The sequence below is a fragment of the Bos javanicus genome, chromosome 28 (genome assembly GCF_032452875.1).
Source record: "Bos javanicus breed banteng chromosome 28, ARS-OSU_banteng_1.0, whole genome shotgun sequence".
NCBI lineage: Eukaryota > Metazoa > Chordata > Mammalia > Artiodactyla > Bovidae > Bos > Bos javanicus.
In genome coordinates this window covers 25,058,851-25,075,883 of record NC_083895.1, presented here as the reverse complement: position 1 = coordinate 25,075,883, position 17,033 = coordinate 25,058,851, and the positions used below count along the sequence as shown (strand labels likewise).

General features: G+C 38.7%; 1 protein-coding gene across 4 annotated transcripts in view; it reads left to right on the top strand.

The window, feature by feature from the left end:
- Positions 1-17,033, top strand: part of CTNNA3 (catenin alpha 3) — a 1,922,060-nt gene that overhangs the window by 520,801 nt on the left and 1,384,226 nt on the right. Inside the window, exon 1 of one of the 4 annotated variants that reach the window (XM_061405113.1) lies at positions 3,473-4,438. The exons of the other annotated variants lie outside the window; for them this stretch is intronic. Within the exon in view, the coding sequence (XP_061261097.1) occupies positions 4,106-4,438 (333 nt within the window). The 5' untranslated portion in view covers positions 3,473-4,105. Of the gene's footprint in view, positions 1-3,472; positions 4,439-17,033 lie in introns of those variants that run through there. 4 annotated transcript variants of the gene reach the window in all.

Here is a 17,033-nt window from a genome sequence, read left to right as displayed (position 1 = left end):
TTACTTTGCCAACAAAGGTCCGTCTAGTCAAGCCTATGGTTTGTCCTGTGGTCATGTATGGATGTGAGAGTTGGACTGTGAAGAAAGCTGAGCGCCGAAGAATTGATGCTTTTGAACTGTGGTGTTGTAGAAGACTCTTGAGAGTCCCTTGGACTGCAAGGAGATCCAACCAGTCCATTCTGAAGGAGATCAGCCCTGGGATTTCTTTGGAAGGAATGATGCTAAAGCTGAAACTCCAGTACTTTGGCCACCTCATGTGAAGAGTTGACTCATTAGAAAAGACTCTAATGCTTGGAGGGGTTGGGAGCAGGAGGAAAAGGGGACAATAGAAGATGAGATGGCTGGATGGCATCACTGACTCGATGGACGTGAGTCTGGGTGAACTCCAGGAGTTGGTGTTGGACAGGGAGGCCTGGCGTGCTGCGATTTATGGGGTCGCAAAGAGTCGGACACGACTGAGCGACTGAACTGAACTGAACTGAGGAGAGAGTCTTTTTGTCCTTACAGCTGTTGTTCGTTACCTGTGGGCCACCTTTGGAAACAGTGTAACCTTGTATGGGGCAGTTCCCTGTAGCTGAGACTCTGATCCTGGACAGGGACAAAGCTACAAGCCGTCAGAAGCTGTTATTTCGAATTGAAAAGGGGATCTGAGTGAAGCACCATAGAATCCAGTGTAACAGTTAATTGCAAAAATAAAAAGTTTTTCTTTTGTAGGCTTTGAAATATTTGATCTTCTGTAGTATTTAATTTGCCATTGATAATGTTCAGGAAATTTAAGGTAATCATATAATTTGTCATTCAAATCAGGATACTTTTGAGAAATGGAGATGAGATGATTAACAGGCCTTAATAGATATATAAAAGGCATAAGTCAGGACTGTTCCAAGCAGACTATTATATGACTGTGTATTATAGGTAGGATAATACTTATGAAGGATTTTAAGAGGAATTTAACATATATTATTGATAGATTTTGTATTAACCATTAAATATAGCTAAAATACAAAGTTTGAGTTAAAATTTTACTAGTGTTATTGCAATTTCTAGTCACATAGTTCTAGAGACACTGTGCTTACAACTGGTGATTTCAGTTTGAGCAATCTCAGTCTTAGCTGTCAAGGGAAATCAGACATATAAGCAAGTAAGTAAAATAGAGCACAATATGAGCTGAAATGCTTGTCAGGGCTAAGTCCAGTAATAGCAGCAACTAGGAAGTGGCTCAACTTAGGACTGAACAGGGAAGGCATCCCAGAGGAGAAAGCTCTTATCAAGTGAAGGTAGGAATTCAAGAGTGAGGGTAACAGCCTGTGCAAAGACACAGAAGCAGGAGTCAGCATAGTGCATTTGGTATGGGGAATAGAAACAGTTCCATTTGGATGAAATGAAGGGGAAAGAAGAAAAGGGGATATGTGACTAACTACTGACCATTAGTTTACAAATAGGTTGCTTGCAAATATTTGATTTTTCTTTGCTTTCAAAACAGGCTGTATTTAAATTTAAACCTATCTTTCTTTAAGTAAGTGGTAAGTAAGTGAAGTTGCTCAGTCGTGTCCGACTCTTTGAGACCCCATGGACTGTAGCCCACCAGGCTCCTCCATCCATGGGATTCTCCAGGCAAGAATACTGGAGTGGGTTGCTATTTCCTTCTCCAGGGGATCTTCCAGACCCAGGGATCGAATCCAGGTCTCCCGCATTGTGGGCAGACACGTTAGCCTCTGAGCCAAGGGGCAGACCTGAATTATGAGTCTCTGATAATATCATCTTAGTAGGTTTTTCTTTATAGATCAATTTCCATTTGTAAAATTGTGATTTGTAATAAGAAATATTTATTTGGTCTTCGTCCCACTTCTGGCACAGAGCTTCTAAAACCCTTGAAATTTTCTAAGGGATGAAAGTACTAAAGATGTCTATTGTTATGTTAATGAGGTAACTTTTGGACCTAGGAATGGAGGCTAGTTGCCAGGAGAATCCACCATGTAATTAGAAGATTGGAACTTTCAGTCCTATCCTCCTGAATCCCAGGGAAGGGAGAGGCACTGAAGGTTGAGTTCAATCACCAATGGCCAATGATTTATGCAGTGATGTAATGAAGCCTCCATATAAACCCGAAAAGGACAGGGTTCGGAGAGCTTCTGGACTGATGAGGACGTGGAGGGTCAGGAATAGTGGTGCATCTGGAGAGGCATGGAAGCTTTGCACCCCTTTCTACGTGCCTTGTCCTATGCATCTCTTCCATCTAGCTGTTCTTGAGTTACAGCCATATATAATAATCTATTAATACTAAGTAAAATGTTTCTCTGAGTTCTGAGTTGCTCTAGTAAATTAATTGAACCTGAGGAAGGGTTAGTGGGAACCTGTGGTTTATAGCCAGATGGTCAGATGCATAGGTAACAATCTGAACTTATTATTGGCATTTGATGTGGGGTGGGGTAGGGAGGCTGTTTGCAGAGCTGAAGCCTTACCTGTGGAATCTGATGCTATCTAAAGGTAGGTAGTGTCAGAATTAGAAGGCAATGGCAACCCACTCCAGTACTCTTGCCTGGAAAATCCCATGGATTGAGGAGCCTGGTAGGGTGCAGTCCATGGGGTCGCTAAGAGTCGGACATGACTGAGCAACTTCATTTTCACTTTTCACTTTCCTGCATTGGAGAAGGAAATGGCAACCCACTCCAGTGTCCTTGCCTGGAGAATCCCAGGGACGGGGGAGCCTGGTGGGCTGCTGTCTCCAGGGTCGAACAGAGTCGGACACAACTGAAGTGACTTAGCAGCAGCAGCAGTATCAGAATTGAATTGAATTATAGGCAATGGCAACCCACTCCAGTACTCTTGCCTGGAAAATCCCATGGACTGAGGAGCCTGGTAGGCTGCAGTCCATGGGGTCACTAGGAGTCAGACACGACTGAGCGACTTCACTTTCAATTTTCAGTGTCATGCATTGGAGAAGGAAATGGCAACCCACTCCAGTGTTCTTGCCTGGAGAATCCCAGGGATGGGGAAACCTGGTGGGCTGCTGTCTATGGGGTCACACAGAGTCAGACACGACTGAAGCGACTTATCAGCAGCAGCATAGGACACCCAGCTGGTGTTCTGAGAACTGCTTGGATCCCCTCATACCCTGCTACATTGGAATTTGTACTAGAACCTTTTACCATTGAAGCATATTCAATATTTCTTAATGAAATATTGTAGATAGGCTCTGAATAAAAAGTTACTACAACATTATAATACAAGTTCAGGATCAAAGGTCAACTTGTAGTTCTATTTCTGTGCAAAATAAGTTTAGCCAGTCAGACACAGATAAACAATTGTGCAGTTGATTTGCCTGGCTATTGATTATACTTAATAATTAGTTGGAGAAGATTGTTAGTGATCTATACATTACCTCATCCTATTTGGGTCCTTTTTTTAAAATCAGAAATTTTAATATATATTTTAAAGTCTTATAAACATAATAAAAGAGCTTTTTGAATTCTGACATGACTTAATTTGCTTGTTTTCTTCTAATAGATAAATTGAAACTATATTTGCCTTAATGTTTTCTTTAGACATAACTATCACAGCTAGTATCTGAAAAACTCAGCTGAGGTTATTGACTGCAAAGCTTTATTACTCCAATGGTTGTTTGCTTTAATGTCCCAGAGCTGCGTTTAACTATTTTAGTTTGACATTCCTACAAACTTGAAGTAAATCTCTAATGTCCTAATGGATTTAGATTATCAATATGATTCAGTCTGAGAGCAAGGTACCTTATTTGAAAAATACTTTTCTTACATTTATATATGGCAAGGATATATCTATAAGGAGTTTTATTTCCCTGTAAAAAGTTGATTCCTATCGGTGGTAGGCAGAATAATGCCCCACCCCACCCCCAGCAGATGTCCACTCTCATCCCTGAAAACTATGAACACTTCACTTTACATGGTACAAGGGATTTTGCAGATGTACAGGGATTTGTGATGGAGTGATTAAGCTTGATTAAATAGGTGGGATCAATCTAAACAGTTACTTGAAACCAGAGAACCTTTCTTGACTGGATCAGAGAAAGGTGTGGTGGAAGAAAGAGAGATTCAAAGCATGAGAGAGTCAATTAGCCATTGCTAGCTATATGGTCAGGCCACTAAAGATAGCCATTCTTTTGCTCTTGTACATCTCCTGCCTGACTAGTGCCTGCTTCATCTATATTTCACCCACCTGCCTGACCTTTCTACATACTTACTCCAGGTCCCAGCTGATGATTGTTCTTATCAAAGGGGCAGTGAGGTACGTGGCCCTCTGCTGGTTTCCCTGGAAACTAAAGAACCCACCTGACATCACTTCCCTAATAACCTTCAATCTCCATCCTCCTCCTGAGAGCAAAGACTGTCCTGCTTTGTCTCCGTGTCCTGCTAGTGTCTGCTGCACATTTCTGGGCCTTTCTCCAGGACCTTGCTTCAGATGGGTAAGCTCTCCCAGCCATTAAACCCAGGGTTCCCCAACTTCTTGGACCTAATGCCTGATGATCTGAGGTGGAGCTGATGTAATAATAATAGAAATGAAGTGCACAATGAATGTAAAGCACTTGAGTCATCTTGAAACCATCTGCCTGCTCATCCTGTGGAAAAACTGTCTTCATGAAACAAGTCCCTAGTGCCAAAAGGGTTGGGGACCGCTGCTTTAAACTACTGGTCTCTGACTTGGGTTCTTTTGTCAGTCTTGAAGCTGGGCAAGTACAGGGCTTGTGGGTCTGTGAAGTGAAGCCCAACATTGGCTTTAAAGTTGGAGGAAGAGGGCCATGATCCAAGGAGAGCTTCTAAATCCTGGAAATTGCCTTCAACTGATGTCTGGAAAATCTTCCAATAACCCAAATGATCAGTTCTCATCTGGTGCCTCTGAGAAGAACATTGCCTTCCTGACACCTTTATTTTAGGCCAGTTTTATACTTCTGCCTTATGTAGCGGTAAGGTAATAAGTTAGTATCAAATCACTACATTTGTGGTTACTCATTACAGTAGCAATAGAAAATTAATACATAATCGTAATCAGGGGTCATATAGAGATACTCTGAGAAACTTTGAAATCTTACATAAAAGGAATTGCTGCAATTATATACTAAACATACAGGTATATTAAATGTAAACTGTGTATTTAAATCTCAGGAAAGGAAATCAGTTTTATAGAAATACCAAAATACTGATTTCTAATGTGCTTATGTATCTCACATAAGATTTAGCATGAGGTAATTAAAATGCCTGAAGATTATTTAATGATGTAAACACCATGAACTACCATTGTGCTACACAATGGAAATATGATTTAGTTTATTATCAGAGTCAGTGCTTTCCAGTGGAAATATTATGCAAACTAGATAATATCTGAGTCAAATATAACTTAAAATTTTCTGGTAGCCATGTAAGTAAAAGAAGCAGGTGAAATTAACTTAAATAATGTATTTTATTTAGTTCAGTATATGCAAAACATCACTCCAACTCTTTGCGACCCCATGGACTGTGGTCTGCCAAGCTCCTCTGTCCATGGGATGTTCCAGGCAAGAATAGTGGAGTGGGTTGCCATTTCCTTCTCCAGGGGATCTTCCTGACCCAGGGATTGAACCCAGGTCTCCCACATTGCAGGCAGGCTCTTTAGCATCTGAGCCACCAGGGAATCCTGAGGAACTGCCTAGAAGGTACAAAAGATGAGTAGACTATCCCCTTAGCCATAGTGGTCAAGGGTTTTTAACAACAGCTTTGTAAGGAAGAAGACAAAAACTGATATAGTGCAAAGCATTGTTGTTCAGTCACTAAGTTGTGTCCAACTCTTTGTGACCCCATGGACTGTAGCATGCCAGTTTTCCTTGTCCCTCACTATCTCCTGCAGTTTGCTCAAAGAATAGATTTAGTTAATCTCTACAAATCTTTCATATAAGTCCTATGTTAAAAATAAAACCACCAAAGATATCTTCATAACAGATGTGAAGTAGGTAAACCTTATCTGATTAGAAGTCAAGATTCTATTGAAAGGGCTTCCCTAGTGGCTCAAACAGTAAAGAATCTGCCTGTAATGCAAAAGTGACTATTCCCAATGAGAAAACAAAACAAAAAACCTAGTTAAGTGACCTGTTGCAGAATTTCATTTTTAATAAGGCTTATTTGTGACTGGGTGTAATTTTGCTGTAATGATGTCCATAATTGCATTTAAGAAGTGACTTTGAAACTTTTCCAGGTCATCCACAATTGATATTCCCAAAATGTACATGATGATCACCTGCTCTTTTCAGTGGCATTGAATCAGAATGATTGAATGCTGAGTGATTATATAATTTATGCTAGAGAACTGTCACGAGCAAGTGTTCATTCAGCCTCTGTGGTTACTAAGTCTTCTTTCCTTTGGGGCAATTTTAAGCATAGTAGCAGGGGCTCAGAGAATGAAATATGCAAACCCCCCACAAAATTGGCAGTACTGTAAGTATGGCAGTTGGCTTAACAACGGGGCAGTTGGCTTACAACTTATTTTTCTCTTTTGTTTTGATGCGTAGCAGAGAGATGATAATCACTATTTCTGATAGTCATGTCTTTTGTAGAAACAGACGCTCTTTCTAATTTTATAACTCCTTTACAAGAATTTGCTGCTTATTTTATCTAGTTTCTGACCTTTATGTAAAATCTAGAAGTTTGTGAACTAGAAGTAAGTGAATCTACTTGATGGTTACTTTTATAATGAGCTGTTTAGACAGTATGGGAAAACTTGCCCATCTTCTCTCAATTTGGGGTTATCACACTTCCAGGAATGCCTCTCAAAGACTTGAAACAAAGATTAAACAAAAACTTAACAAATTTTTAAAATTAATTTTGGAGTATGATTAAGAATGTTGTGATACTTTTAGGTGAACATCAAAGGTACTCAGCTATACATATAGTTGTTTTCATTCTCCCCCAGATTCCCCTCCTGTTCAGGCTGCCACATAACATTGAGCAGAGTTCCATGTGCTACGCAGTAGGTCCTTGTTGGTTATCCATTTTAAATATAGCAGTGTGAAATACACATATATTTTAGATTTGACTTTAAAATAAAGATAACAGTGTAACAAAGTGTTAATAATGTTTATACATAGACTAATAGACCTTCTTTTTGTTGATGTTATTCCTGTATATGATAATTAAATTTTCTACAAAGAAAAACTTTTGTTTGGCAATAATTATAAATTCAGAGGAAGTTGTGAAGATAGCTCAGAGGGTTTCTGTGTACCTTTTGCCCAATTTCCTGCATTGGTTGTATCATATGTAACTATAGTATATCAATACCCCCCACCCTGCCCTGGCATCCCACCATCCTTAAGCCCTGGCAAATGCTAACCTGTTGTCCATTTCTATCATTTTATGTTTTCTGAAATATTTCATTAAGTGGAATCATACAGTATGTAATCTTTTGAGACTAAGGTTTTTCACTCAGCCTGATGCCCTAGAAATCCATCCCAGTTTCATATATTGATAATTAATTCTTCATATGCCAACGGTATGAATGTACCACAGGTTATTATGCCCTTCAGCAATTGTTGGACATTTTTATTGTTATCAGTTTGGGGCTATTACAAACAGAGCTTCTGTGAAAAGTTGTGTACAGGATTTTGTATAGACATAAGTTTTCATTTTTCTGAGATAAATGCCAAGAAGTGTGATTTTTTTTAATTTAAATTTTAGTCGTCATAATGGACCTTTAATTCTCTCTTAAATTTTATTTTACTGTGGTAAGAACACAATATGAGATCTACCCTAAGATATTTTTAAGTGTACAATACAGTACTGTTGACCACACGTATAATTTTATACAGTACAGCTGTGTGTCTTGCTAAACTGAAACTTTTTTTTAAATTTTATTTTATTTTTAAACTTTACAAATTGTATTATTTTTGCTGAATATCAAAATGAATCCACCATAGGTATACATGTGTGATTACTGGGTCATAGGGCAAATAAATGTTTAGTTTATAAGAAACTCCCAAACTATTTTCCAGAATGGCTGTATTTTTTTTTTTTTTAATATTTCCACCTATAAGAGGCGTTGTTATTCTGCACCCTGACCAACATTTGGTATATTTAATATTTTTATGTTAGTTCTTCTAATAGTTGTGTACTCATTGAAGATCATATTTTTAACATATGTTTCCCTAATAGCTGGAGATAGCAAACATCTTTTCATATGCTTATTTGCTATCTGTGTATACTATTCAGTGAAATGGTTCATCATGTTTTTTGGCCAATTTTTAAATTAGATTGTTTGTATTTTGCTGTTGTTTAAGAGTTCTATATATATTCTAGATATGAGAAAATTTTCAGATATGGGATTTGCAAATGTTTTCTTGCAGTCTGCAGCTGATAAGACAATCTTATCAGGTTTTTTTTTTATGTATTGTAGTTTTTGTGTCTAAGAACTGTTCACTAAGTTCTAGGTGCTAAAGATTTTCTTTAAAATTTTATAGTTTCATGTTTTAAATTTACATTTCACATTTATGATTCATTTTGAGTTACTTTTTTATGAGATGTGAGATTTTTCTCAAGGTTAGTTTTTTGTCTATTCATATCCAAACACTCAAGCACTATCTGTTGAAATGGATTACTTTCTTCTACCCAATTACTTTTGCGTCTTTGTCAATTCTATTCTTCAGTCACTCAGTCATGTCTGACTCTTTGTGATCCCATGGACTGAAGGCTTCCCTGTCCTTCCCCATCTCCCAGAGCTTGCTCAAACTCATGTCCTTTGAGTCATGATGCCATCCAACCATCTCATTCTCTGTCATCCCCTTTTCCTCCTGCCTTCAATCTTTCATAGCATCACGGTCTTTTCTAATGAGTCGGCTTTTCTCAGCAGGTGGTCAAAGTACTGGGGCTTCAGCTTCAGCATCAGTCCTTCCAATGAATATTCAGGATTGATTTCCTTTAGAATTGACTCTCTGTGCTATTGAACTATTTGTCTATCCCTTGATCAATACCACAGTGTATTGATTACTATAGGTTTATACTTAGTCTTGAAAATGCTTACAGTTATTCTTCCTACTTTATTCTTCTATTTCAAAGTTTCTTTAGTTTTTCCAGCTTTTTAGCCTTTTCATATAAATTTTAGGATAATCTTCTCTATATCTACAAAAAATTTCGGTGATTTTTATAAGAATTATGTTAAATCATGTATCGATTTTGGAGAACTTGCACATTTCCTATATTGGGTCTTAACAATTCTTGAACACATAGTATGTCTCTGTTTGTTAGATCTTCTTTGAATTCTTTCATCAGCATTTTGTAATTTTCAGCATATAAGTCCTGAACATGTTTTGTTAGATTTATACCTAGTTGTTACATTTTTTTCAGGTACTGTTAATGACATTATATTTTAAATTTCAATTTCCACATATTTGCCACTCATATATAAAAATACAATAGATTTATATGTATTTATCTTATATCCTGTTGTTGTTTAGTTGCTAAGTCATGTACAACTCTTCTGTGACCCTGTGGATAGGGGCCTGCCAGGTTCCTCTGTCCATGGGATTTCTCAGGCAAGAATACTGGAGTGGGTTGCCATTTCCTTCTCTAAGGGATCTTCCTGACCAAGGGATCAAACCTGCATCTCTTGTATTGGCAGATGGATTCTTTACCACTGAGCCACCAGGGAAACCTTATAACCTTATAAAACACCCTATATAAACCTTATAACCACCCTATAACCTCATATCCTGTAGTCTTGTATCCTATTACCTTGCTCAACTCACTTGAGTTCAAGGTTTTGTGGGCTTTTTTGTTCTTGTTTTTAGATTCCTTGTTTTCAACATAGAAATTCATGTCTTGTACACACTTGGGTAGTTTTATTTCTTCCCTTTGTATTGAATATAGTTGATTAACAAACTTATGTAGCTTATATAAGTTTCAGGATTACAGCATTATGATTCAGTACTTCTGTAGTTTATATTGCATTAAAAGTTATTAGACAATAATGCCTACAGTTCCTTGTTGCTTATTTAATTTATACACAGTCATTTGTATTGAAAATTTATTTTTAAATTCATTTTTAATTGCAGGATAATTGCTTTACAATATTGTGTTGGTTTCTGCCATATATTAATATAAATCATTCAGTTCAGTTCAGTCGCTTAGTCGTGTCTGACTCTGTGAGCTCATGGACTGCATCACTCAAGGCCTCCCTGTCAATCACCAACTCCTGGAGTTTACTCCAACTCATGTCCATTGAGTGGGTGATGCCATCCAACCACCTCATCCTCTGTTGTTCCCTTCTCCTCCTACCTTCAATCTTTCCCAGCAGCAGGGTCTTTTCCAATGAGTCAGTTCTTTGCATCAGGTGGCCAAATATTGGAGTTTCAGCTTCAGCATCAGTCCTTCCAATGAATATTCAGGACTGATCTCCTTTAGGATGGACTGGTTGGATCTCCTTTCAGGCCAAGGGATTCTCAAGAGTCTTCTCCAATACCACAGTTCCAAAGCATCAATTCTTTGGCGCTCAGCTTTCTTTATAAATCAGTCAGAGACATACAGATGTCCCCTGCCTCTTAATAAGGATATCCAAGTAATGCATATCCCTATTTGACTCTTCACCCTCCCCTTACCCATAGGTAAGCACTAGTTTTCTATATCTGATAGTCTATCTTGCTATATATATTTATTTTTAGATTATATACAGAAATGATATTATACAATATTTGTCATTATCTGACTTACTTTACTTGGTGCAATATTTTCTAGGTTCATCCACATTGTTACAAATGGTGTAATTTCATTCTTTTTTTATGGGTTAATAATGTTCATTTTGGTATATAACATATCTTCTTTATCCATTGGTCTGTTATTGGACACTTGGGTTGATTCCATTATTGTAAATATTGCTACTGTGAACACTGGAGTGCATACATCTTTCCAAATTAGTGTTTTCATTTTTTCCAGATATATACCCAGAAGTGGAGTTGCTGCGCTATCTGGTAGTTCTATTTTTAGTCTTTTCAGGGACCTCTATACTGTTTCCCAGACTAGTGACAGTAGTTCACATTCTCATCAACAGGGTGCAAGTGTTCCCTTTACTCTGCATCCTTTTCAACACTTGTTATTTGTTGACTTTTTGATGATAGCCTTTCCGACAAGTGATAATGATATCTCATTGTGGTTTTGATTTGCATTTTTCTAATAATTAGTGATGTTGTACATCTTTTCATGTGTTTTATGGTTGATTCTCTGTCCTTCCTAGTGGGATTTTCCCTTTTCTATGGATTTTTATTTCTTTTCTACGTTAAGAATACCCTTTAACATTACTTTTACGGTAGATTTAGTATTGGTGAATTTTTAGTTTTTTTAATCTGAGAAGTTCTTTTAACTCCTGTTCTAAATGATTATCCTGCTGTGTAGAGTATCCTAGGTTGCAGGTTTTTCCCTTTTAGTATTTCTAGTGTATCATGACACTCTCTTCTGGCCCGCAAAGTTTCTGCAGAGAAATTAGCTAATAGCCTTATAGAGGTTCCTTTGTGTTTTTCTTCTTGCTGCTTTTGGAATTCACTCTTTAACTTTTGCAATTTTAAGTATGATACATCTTTGTTGTGAATCTTGTTTGGAACCCTCTGAACTTCCTTTGAGGAAGCTTCCAGGTGGTGCAATAGTAAAGAATCTGCTTGCCAATGCAAGAGATGCAAGATGTGGATTTGATCCCTGGATTGGGAAGATTCCCTGGAGTGAGAAATAGCAACCTGCTCCCCAGCATGCTTGCCTGGAAAATTCCATGGACAGAGGATCTTGGCAGGCTACAGTCCATGGGGTCGCAGAGTTAGACATGATTGAGCACACACGGCATGGCACAAGATAGTGCTTCCTTTAGCTTGATATCTGAGTCCTTGTTTGGGTTTGGGGAGTCTTCAGTGATAATATCAAGTATATTTTTTTTCATCCCCCTTCTCTCTCCTCCTTCTGGGATTCCTGTAATGTGAATGTTGGTACACTTAGTGTTATCTCAGAGATTTCTTAAATTGTTTTCATTAAATTTTTTTTTTCCTTTTTACTACTCTGGCTGGTGATTACCAATATTGTTTTCCAGATTACTTATGCATTCGTATCTGTTACTTAGTCTGCTATTCATTCCTTCTAGTATGTATTTTATTCCAGCTTTTGAATTATTCATTCATTCGTCTTTTTTGTATTTTCTAGTTCCTTGTTAAAGTCTTCGCTGTGTATGTCAATTTCCCCCCTAACTCACTTAACGTTTTTATTACCAATGCTTTGAATTCTTTATCTGATAAATTGGTTTTGTTTCATTAGTTATTTTTTCAGAGGTTTTCTCTTTGCTCTTTCAATTAACAGTAGTTCCTCTGTCTTTTTATTTTGCTTAAATTTGTCTCCATGAATTTAGGCAAAACAGTTTCCTTTTGAAGTCTGGAAGGTATTGTCTTAGGTGGGAGCTTCCCTTACAGACTGTGCACCTGGTGCCTTTGGTGGAAGAGCTGGATTTCTTGTGGATACAAGCCTATCTTTCTTCAGGGTGTGCTGGCAGCACTCTTGTAGGTAGGGGGTGGAGCTGGCGATGGAGGGGCTAGAGCTGGTGCTGGGTGTGAGGTGGGACTACCCTTCTGCCCAGTGGCCATAACTGCGTATTGAGGGGTGGAGTCTGATCCTGAGTTGCTGGAGTAGACTCCCTGAGAGTCGGATCCCAGCTGGCTCTGTTCCCTTTAAGTGTGTGTTTTCCCCTCTCACTATTCTGGGAACCTTGCCCCCGCTGGCGTGGGGGTGGTCCTCAAGCATGTGGCCCTGTGTGGTCTCTTGGCTTGTGTTGGCCATGGACAGAGGCCCGATGCATTGTCTGTGTGGGCGTCCATGCTTTCTCTCAGGTGCAGCCCTCATTGCAAGTTCCCTTTTGCCCTCATAGCCAATTGCCGCCTCCACCGTTTAGTGGAATAGCCAGCTATGCAGGGCAGGCAGGGCCTGTGTGGCCTCTTGACAAGTATCGTGATGTGAGTTGTGGTAGAGCATGCCCTGTCAGAGATCTGGACTGCTTCTTACGTACTTTTTTTGAGTAGATAGCAACAATGGCCACTGCTGCCCTCACCCAAGCTCCACCGTTGTACCAGGATGCCTCTGCATCCCCTGGTCGCGTCATTTCTCCAGTCTTGGGTGAGCTCGATCCAGTGTCACACTGTGACATGAAGTGAGCAGAGCTGGAATGTTTGCTTCTCTTGGGCTAGAGTGCATGTTGTGAGGCCAGGTCATGGGAAACCTGGCAGCTGCTGGAGCAAACTTCTCTGCTCTTCCTCTGGAGCAAGCCTGCACATGCATGTGCCTCAAGAGGGAGTCCAGGCTTCCCACAGCCTTTCAGTTCCCATAGCCTTCCAGTGGTCCTTCAACCACCTAAGAGGGTTTGTCTCCCCTGCACAGGACCCCAGGGCTGGGGTATCTAATCTGTGGCTCCACCGCTCATTCCATCCAGGTGGTGTCCGCTTGTGTAATAACCCTTTTCTCTGAGTCCCCTCCCAGAGGCTCAGCTCCCAACCCGGATGTTTTTCTTCCCTTCCTCCCTATGTATCTTTCTCAAAGTCTTGGTTTTACAGGAGTCATTTAGCCAGATTAGTTTCCACTGAGAATTTTTCTACATGTAAATGTATTTTGGTTGTGACTGTGGGAGGAGGTGAGTTCTATGTCCTCTGACTTTTCCATCTTGATCCAAAGTCCTCTATTTCTTCCTTTTAAAGCTGTATGCCTTTTATTTATTTTTTTATGCCTCATTGCACTGCCTAGAACTTCAAGCCTTATGTTGAATAAGGGTGGTGAGAGCTGATATCCTTGCCTTCTTGATCTCTTAGGATGAAAGCGTTCAGTCTTTTACTATTAAGTATGATCATAGCTTTGATTTTTTTTAATTAAAAGAAGGTATAGAAGTTGTCTTCTATTTTTTACTTTTCTGAGAGTCTTTATCATTAAAAGGTGTGGAATTTTGTCAGAAATATACTTTTTCTGCATCAATTGATATAATCATGTGATTTTTCTTCTGTAACCTATTAATATGGTGGATTACATTAATTGAAATTCAAATATTGGACTAACATCTGTTATGTACCTGGTATTGAAAAAGAGAATATAAGGGTGAATTATCAAAATGTGTTCCATGCTTTCAGAAAACCAAGAGCCTAGTGGTGATACAGAAATAAAATAATAGTCTCTTAATATAAAATGACAAATTGGTATAGAAATGAAAGAAATGTGCAGGGTACTTAAGACTAAATTTGAAACTAAAGGAGGGGAGACGATATGAAAGCCTTTGCATTTTAGGAGCCAAGGAGAGGAAGTTTTTAGCCAGGTTAGGGGAGAGGTGAAGATGAGAGAATACTTTTCAGAAAAACATAATTGTTTCTGCAGATACACTGCAGTGAGAAAGACCTTAGTCCCTAGAAATACCTGAAAGAAAGCCAGAGTAAATTCAGTCTTGAGATATCAGACAACTGTAGTGTGGGATGATGCAGGGCAGAGATCATGCTAGGCACTGAAGCTCATGCCAGCAATCTGAAATATTAAGCAAAATGCAGTAGGTACAGGATTGGAGGGGGTCAAAAATGAAGGGTGGACTACTGCAAAAGCCTTGTTGATGGTTTGTATAGTGAAAAATCAGGACTAAATGACTCCTATGCTTGTTCATTTAAGCTAAAAAAAAAATTTAAGTATTTTATTCTAGGAATCTCCAAGCATCCAAGGGCTTTTCCTTTTCTTATAATACCTTGATTTAATCTTTGTAGCGCTAGTAACTCAAAGGCAAAGCTCTTATTGGATTTGTAATCCAATGAGAAATATAGTCCTCATGTATGTGCCTGACTAAATGACTCCTGCTGAGGTTGAATTGTGAGATGTTATCCATCTCCTCTCTGAAATATGAATTCTAGCTTAGTGGAATTCATTGCCCTTAGGGAGTTGGTAATATCACTATTTGGTGTGACTTTTTTTTTTTAAAGCCCTTTGATAATATATTTTAAAGTGGAAAGCAATAGAATGCACACTATTTATATATTTTCAGCTAGCTAGATGTAATTGCATGCTAAATTTTTACTCTTGTCATAAAGTTATCAAGCATTTATGTGTGTGTGTGTATGCATTATCAGTTTTGTCTGACTCTTTGCGACCTCATGGACTATCTCTATAGCCGGGTAGGCTCCTCTGTCCACGGAATTTCCCAGGCAAGAAACTAGAGAGGGTTGCCATTTCATTCTCTAGGATCAAGCATTCATAAATTAGCTTAAAATATATATAAACTTGTTGAAAGTTAAAACAAAATATTAATATGTATTTGTATTTATACATGCTTACATATATTATATGTTTTGAAAATATATTTTTATTAAGTATTCTGTTCAAGTTTGGCTGTTGCTTAGATAGCCATGCTGTGCTGTGCTGTGTCCAACTCTTTGTAAGCCTGTGGATTGTAGCCCATCAGGCTCCTCCCTCAAGCCCCTAAATAAATATGATATTTTATATCAAACACCACCTTTCTCCCTGAAAGGTGATAAACAAAATAATTGACAAATGTAATCTATTTTATATTTATCAAATAATTTTATATTTCATCTTCCTTCTTATCTCTGATAGGCAAATTTAAAATCCATAATTTAACAGATTATCTGTGAGAAAAAAACCAGAAACATCTTGAAAATTGGAATATATATGATGCCTTAATGGCATAAAATACAAAGTAATTTCATCTTTTGTGACAGTTTAATTAGTTCAATTAAGAAAATGGTATCTTGCATTCAGATGGTCAGTAGGCAGATGAAAAGTTCCTCAACATCACTGATTATTAAAGAAAGGCTTTACTGGTGGCTCAGTTGGTAAAGAATCTGCCTGCAATGTGGGAGACCTGGGTTTGAATATTGGATTCAGAAGATCCCCTGGAGGAGAGCATGGCAACCCACTCCAATATTCTTCCTGGAGAATCCCCGTGGAAAGAGGAGCCTGGTGGGCTGCAGTCCATGGGGTTGCAAAGAGTAGAACACAACTGAGTGACTAAGCACACGAATAAGATACCACCCACACTGGTCAAAATGGCCACCATTACACAGAAGTCGCTCAGTCGTGTCCGACTCTGCGACCCCATGGATTGTAGCCCACCAGGCTCCTCGGTCCATGGGATTTTCCAGGCATGAATACTGGAGTGGGTTGCCGTTTCCTTCTCCAGGCCACCACTAAAAAGCCTACAAATAACAAATGCTAGGGAGGCTGTGAGGAAAAGGGAACCTTGCTACACTGTTGGTGGGAGTGTGAATTGGTACAGCCACTATGGAAAACAGTATGGGGGCTCCTTAAAAAACTAAAGATAGAGTTAGCATGAAAGTGATAGTCGCTCAGTCATGTCTAACTCCTTGTGACTCCATGGACTGTATAGTCCATGGAATTCTCCACGCCTGAATACTGGAGTGGGTAGCCAGTTCCCTTCTCCAGGGGATCTTCCTGACCCAGGAATCAAACTGGGGTCTCCTGCATTGCATGTGGATTCTGTACCAGCTGAGCTACTAGGGAAGCCCATATGACCCAACAATCCCACACCTGGGCATATATCTGGAGAAAACTCTAATTTGGAAAGATATATGTGTTCTAATGTTCACTGAAGCACTGGTTACAATAGCCAATACTTGGAGGCAGACTATATATATATATATATGTATGTATGTAGTGGAATACTACTCAGCCATAAAAAGAATGTAATAATGTCATCTGAAGCAACATGGGTAGATCTAGAGATTATCATATTAATACTTATCTGACTTTCTGAAGTAAGTTAGAAAAAGACAAGTATCATCTGATATCACTTGTATGTGGAACCTAAAATATGACAGAAATAAACTTATCTATGAAACAGAAACAGACTCACAGACATGGTAAACCAATATATGGTTACCAAAGGGGAACGGGATTGGGGGAGGGATAAACTGGATTTTGGATTAGCAGATACAAGCTACTATATATAGGACATATAAACAAGAAGCTCCTACTGTATAACACAGGGGACAATATTCAATATCCTGTAATAAACCATAATATTAC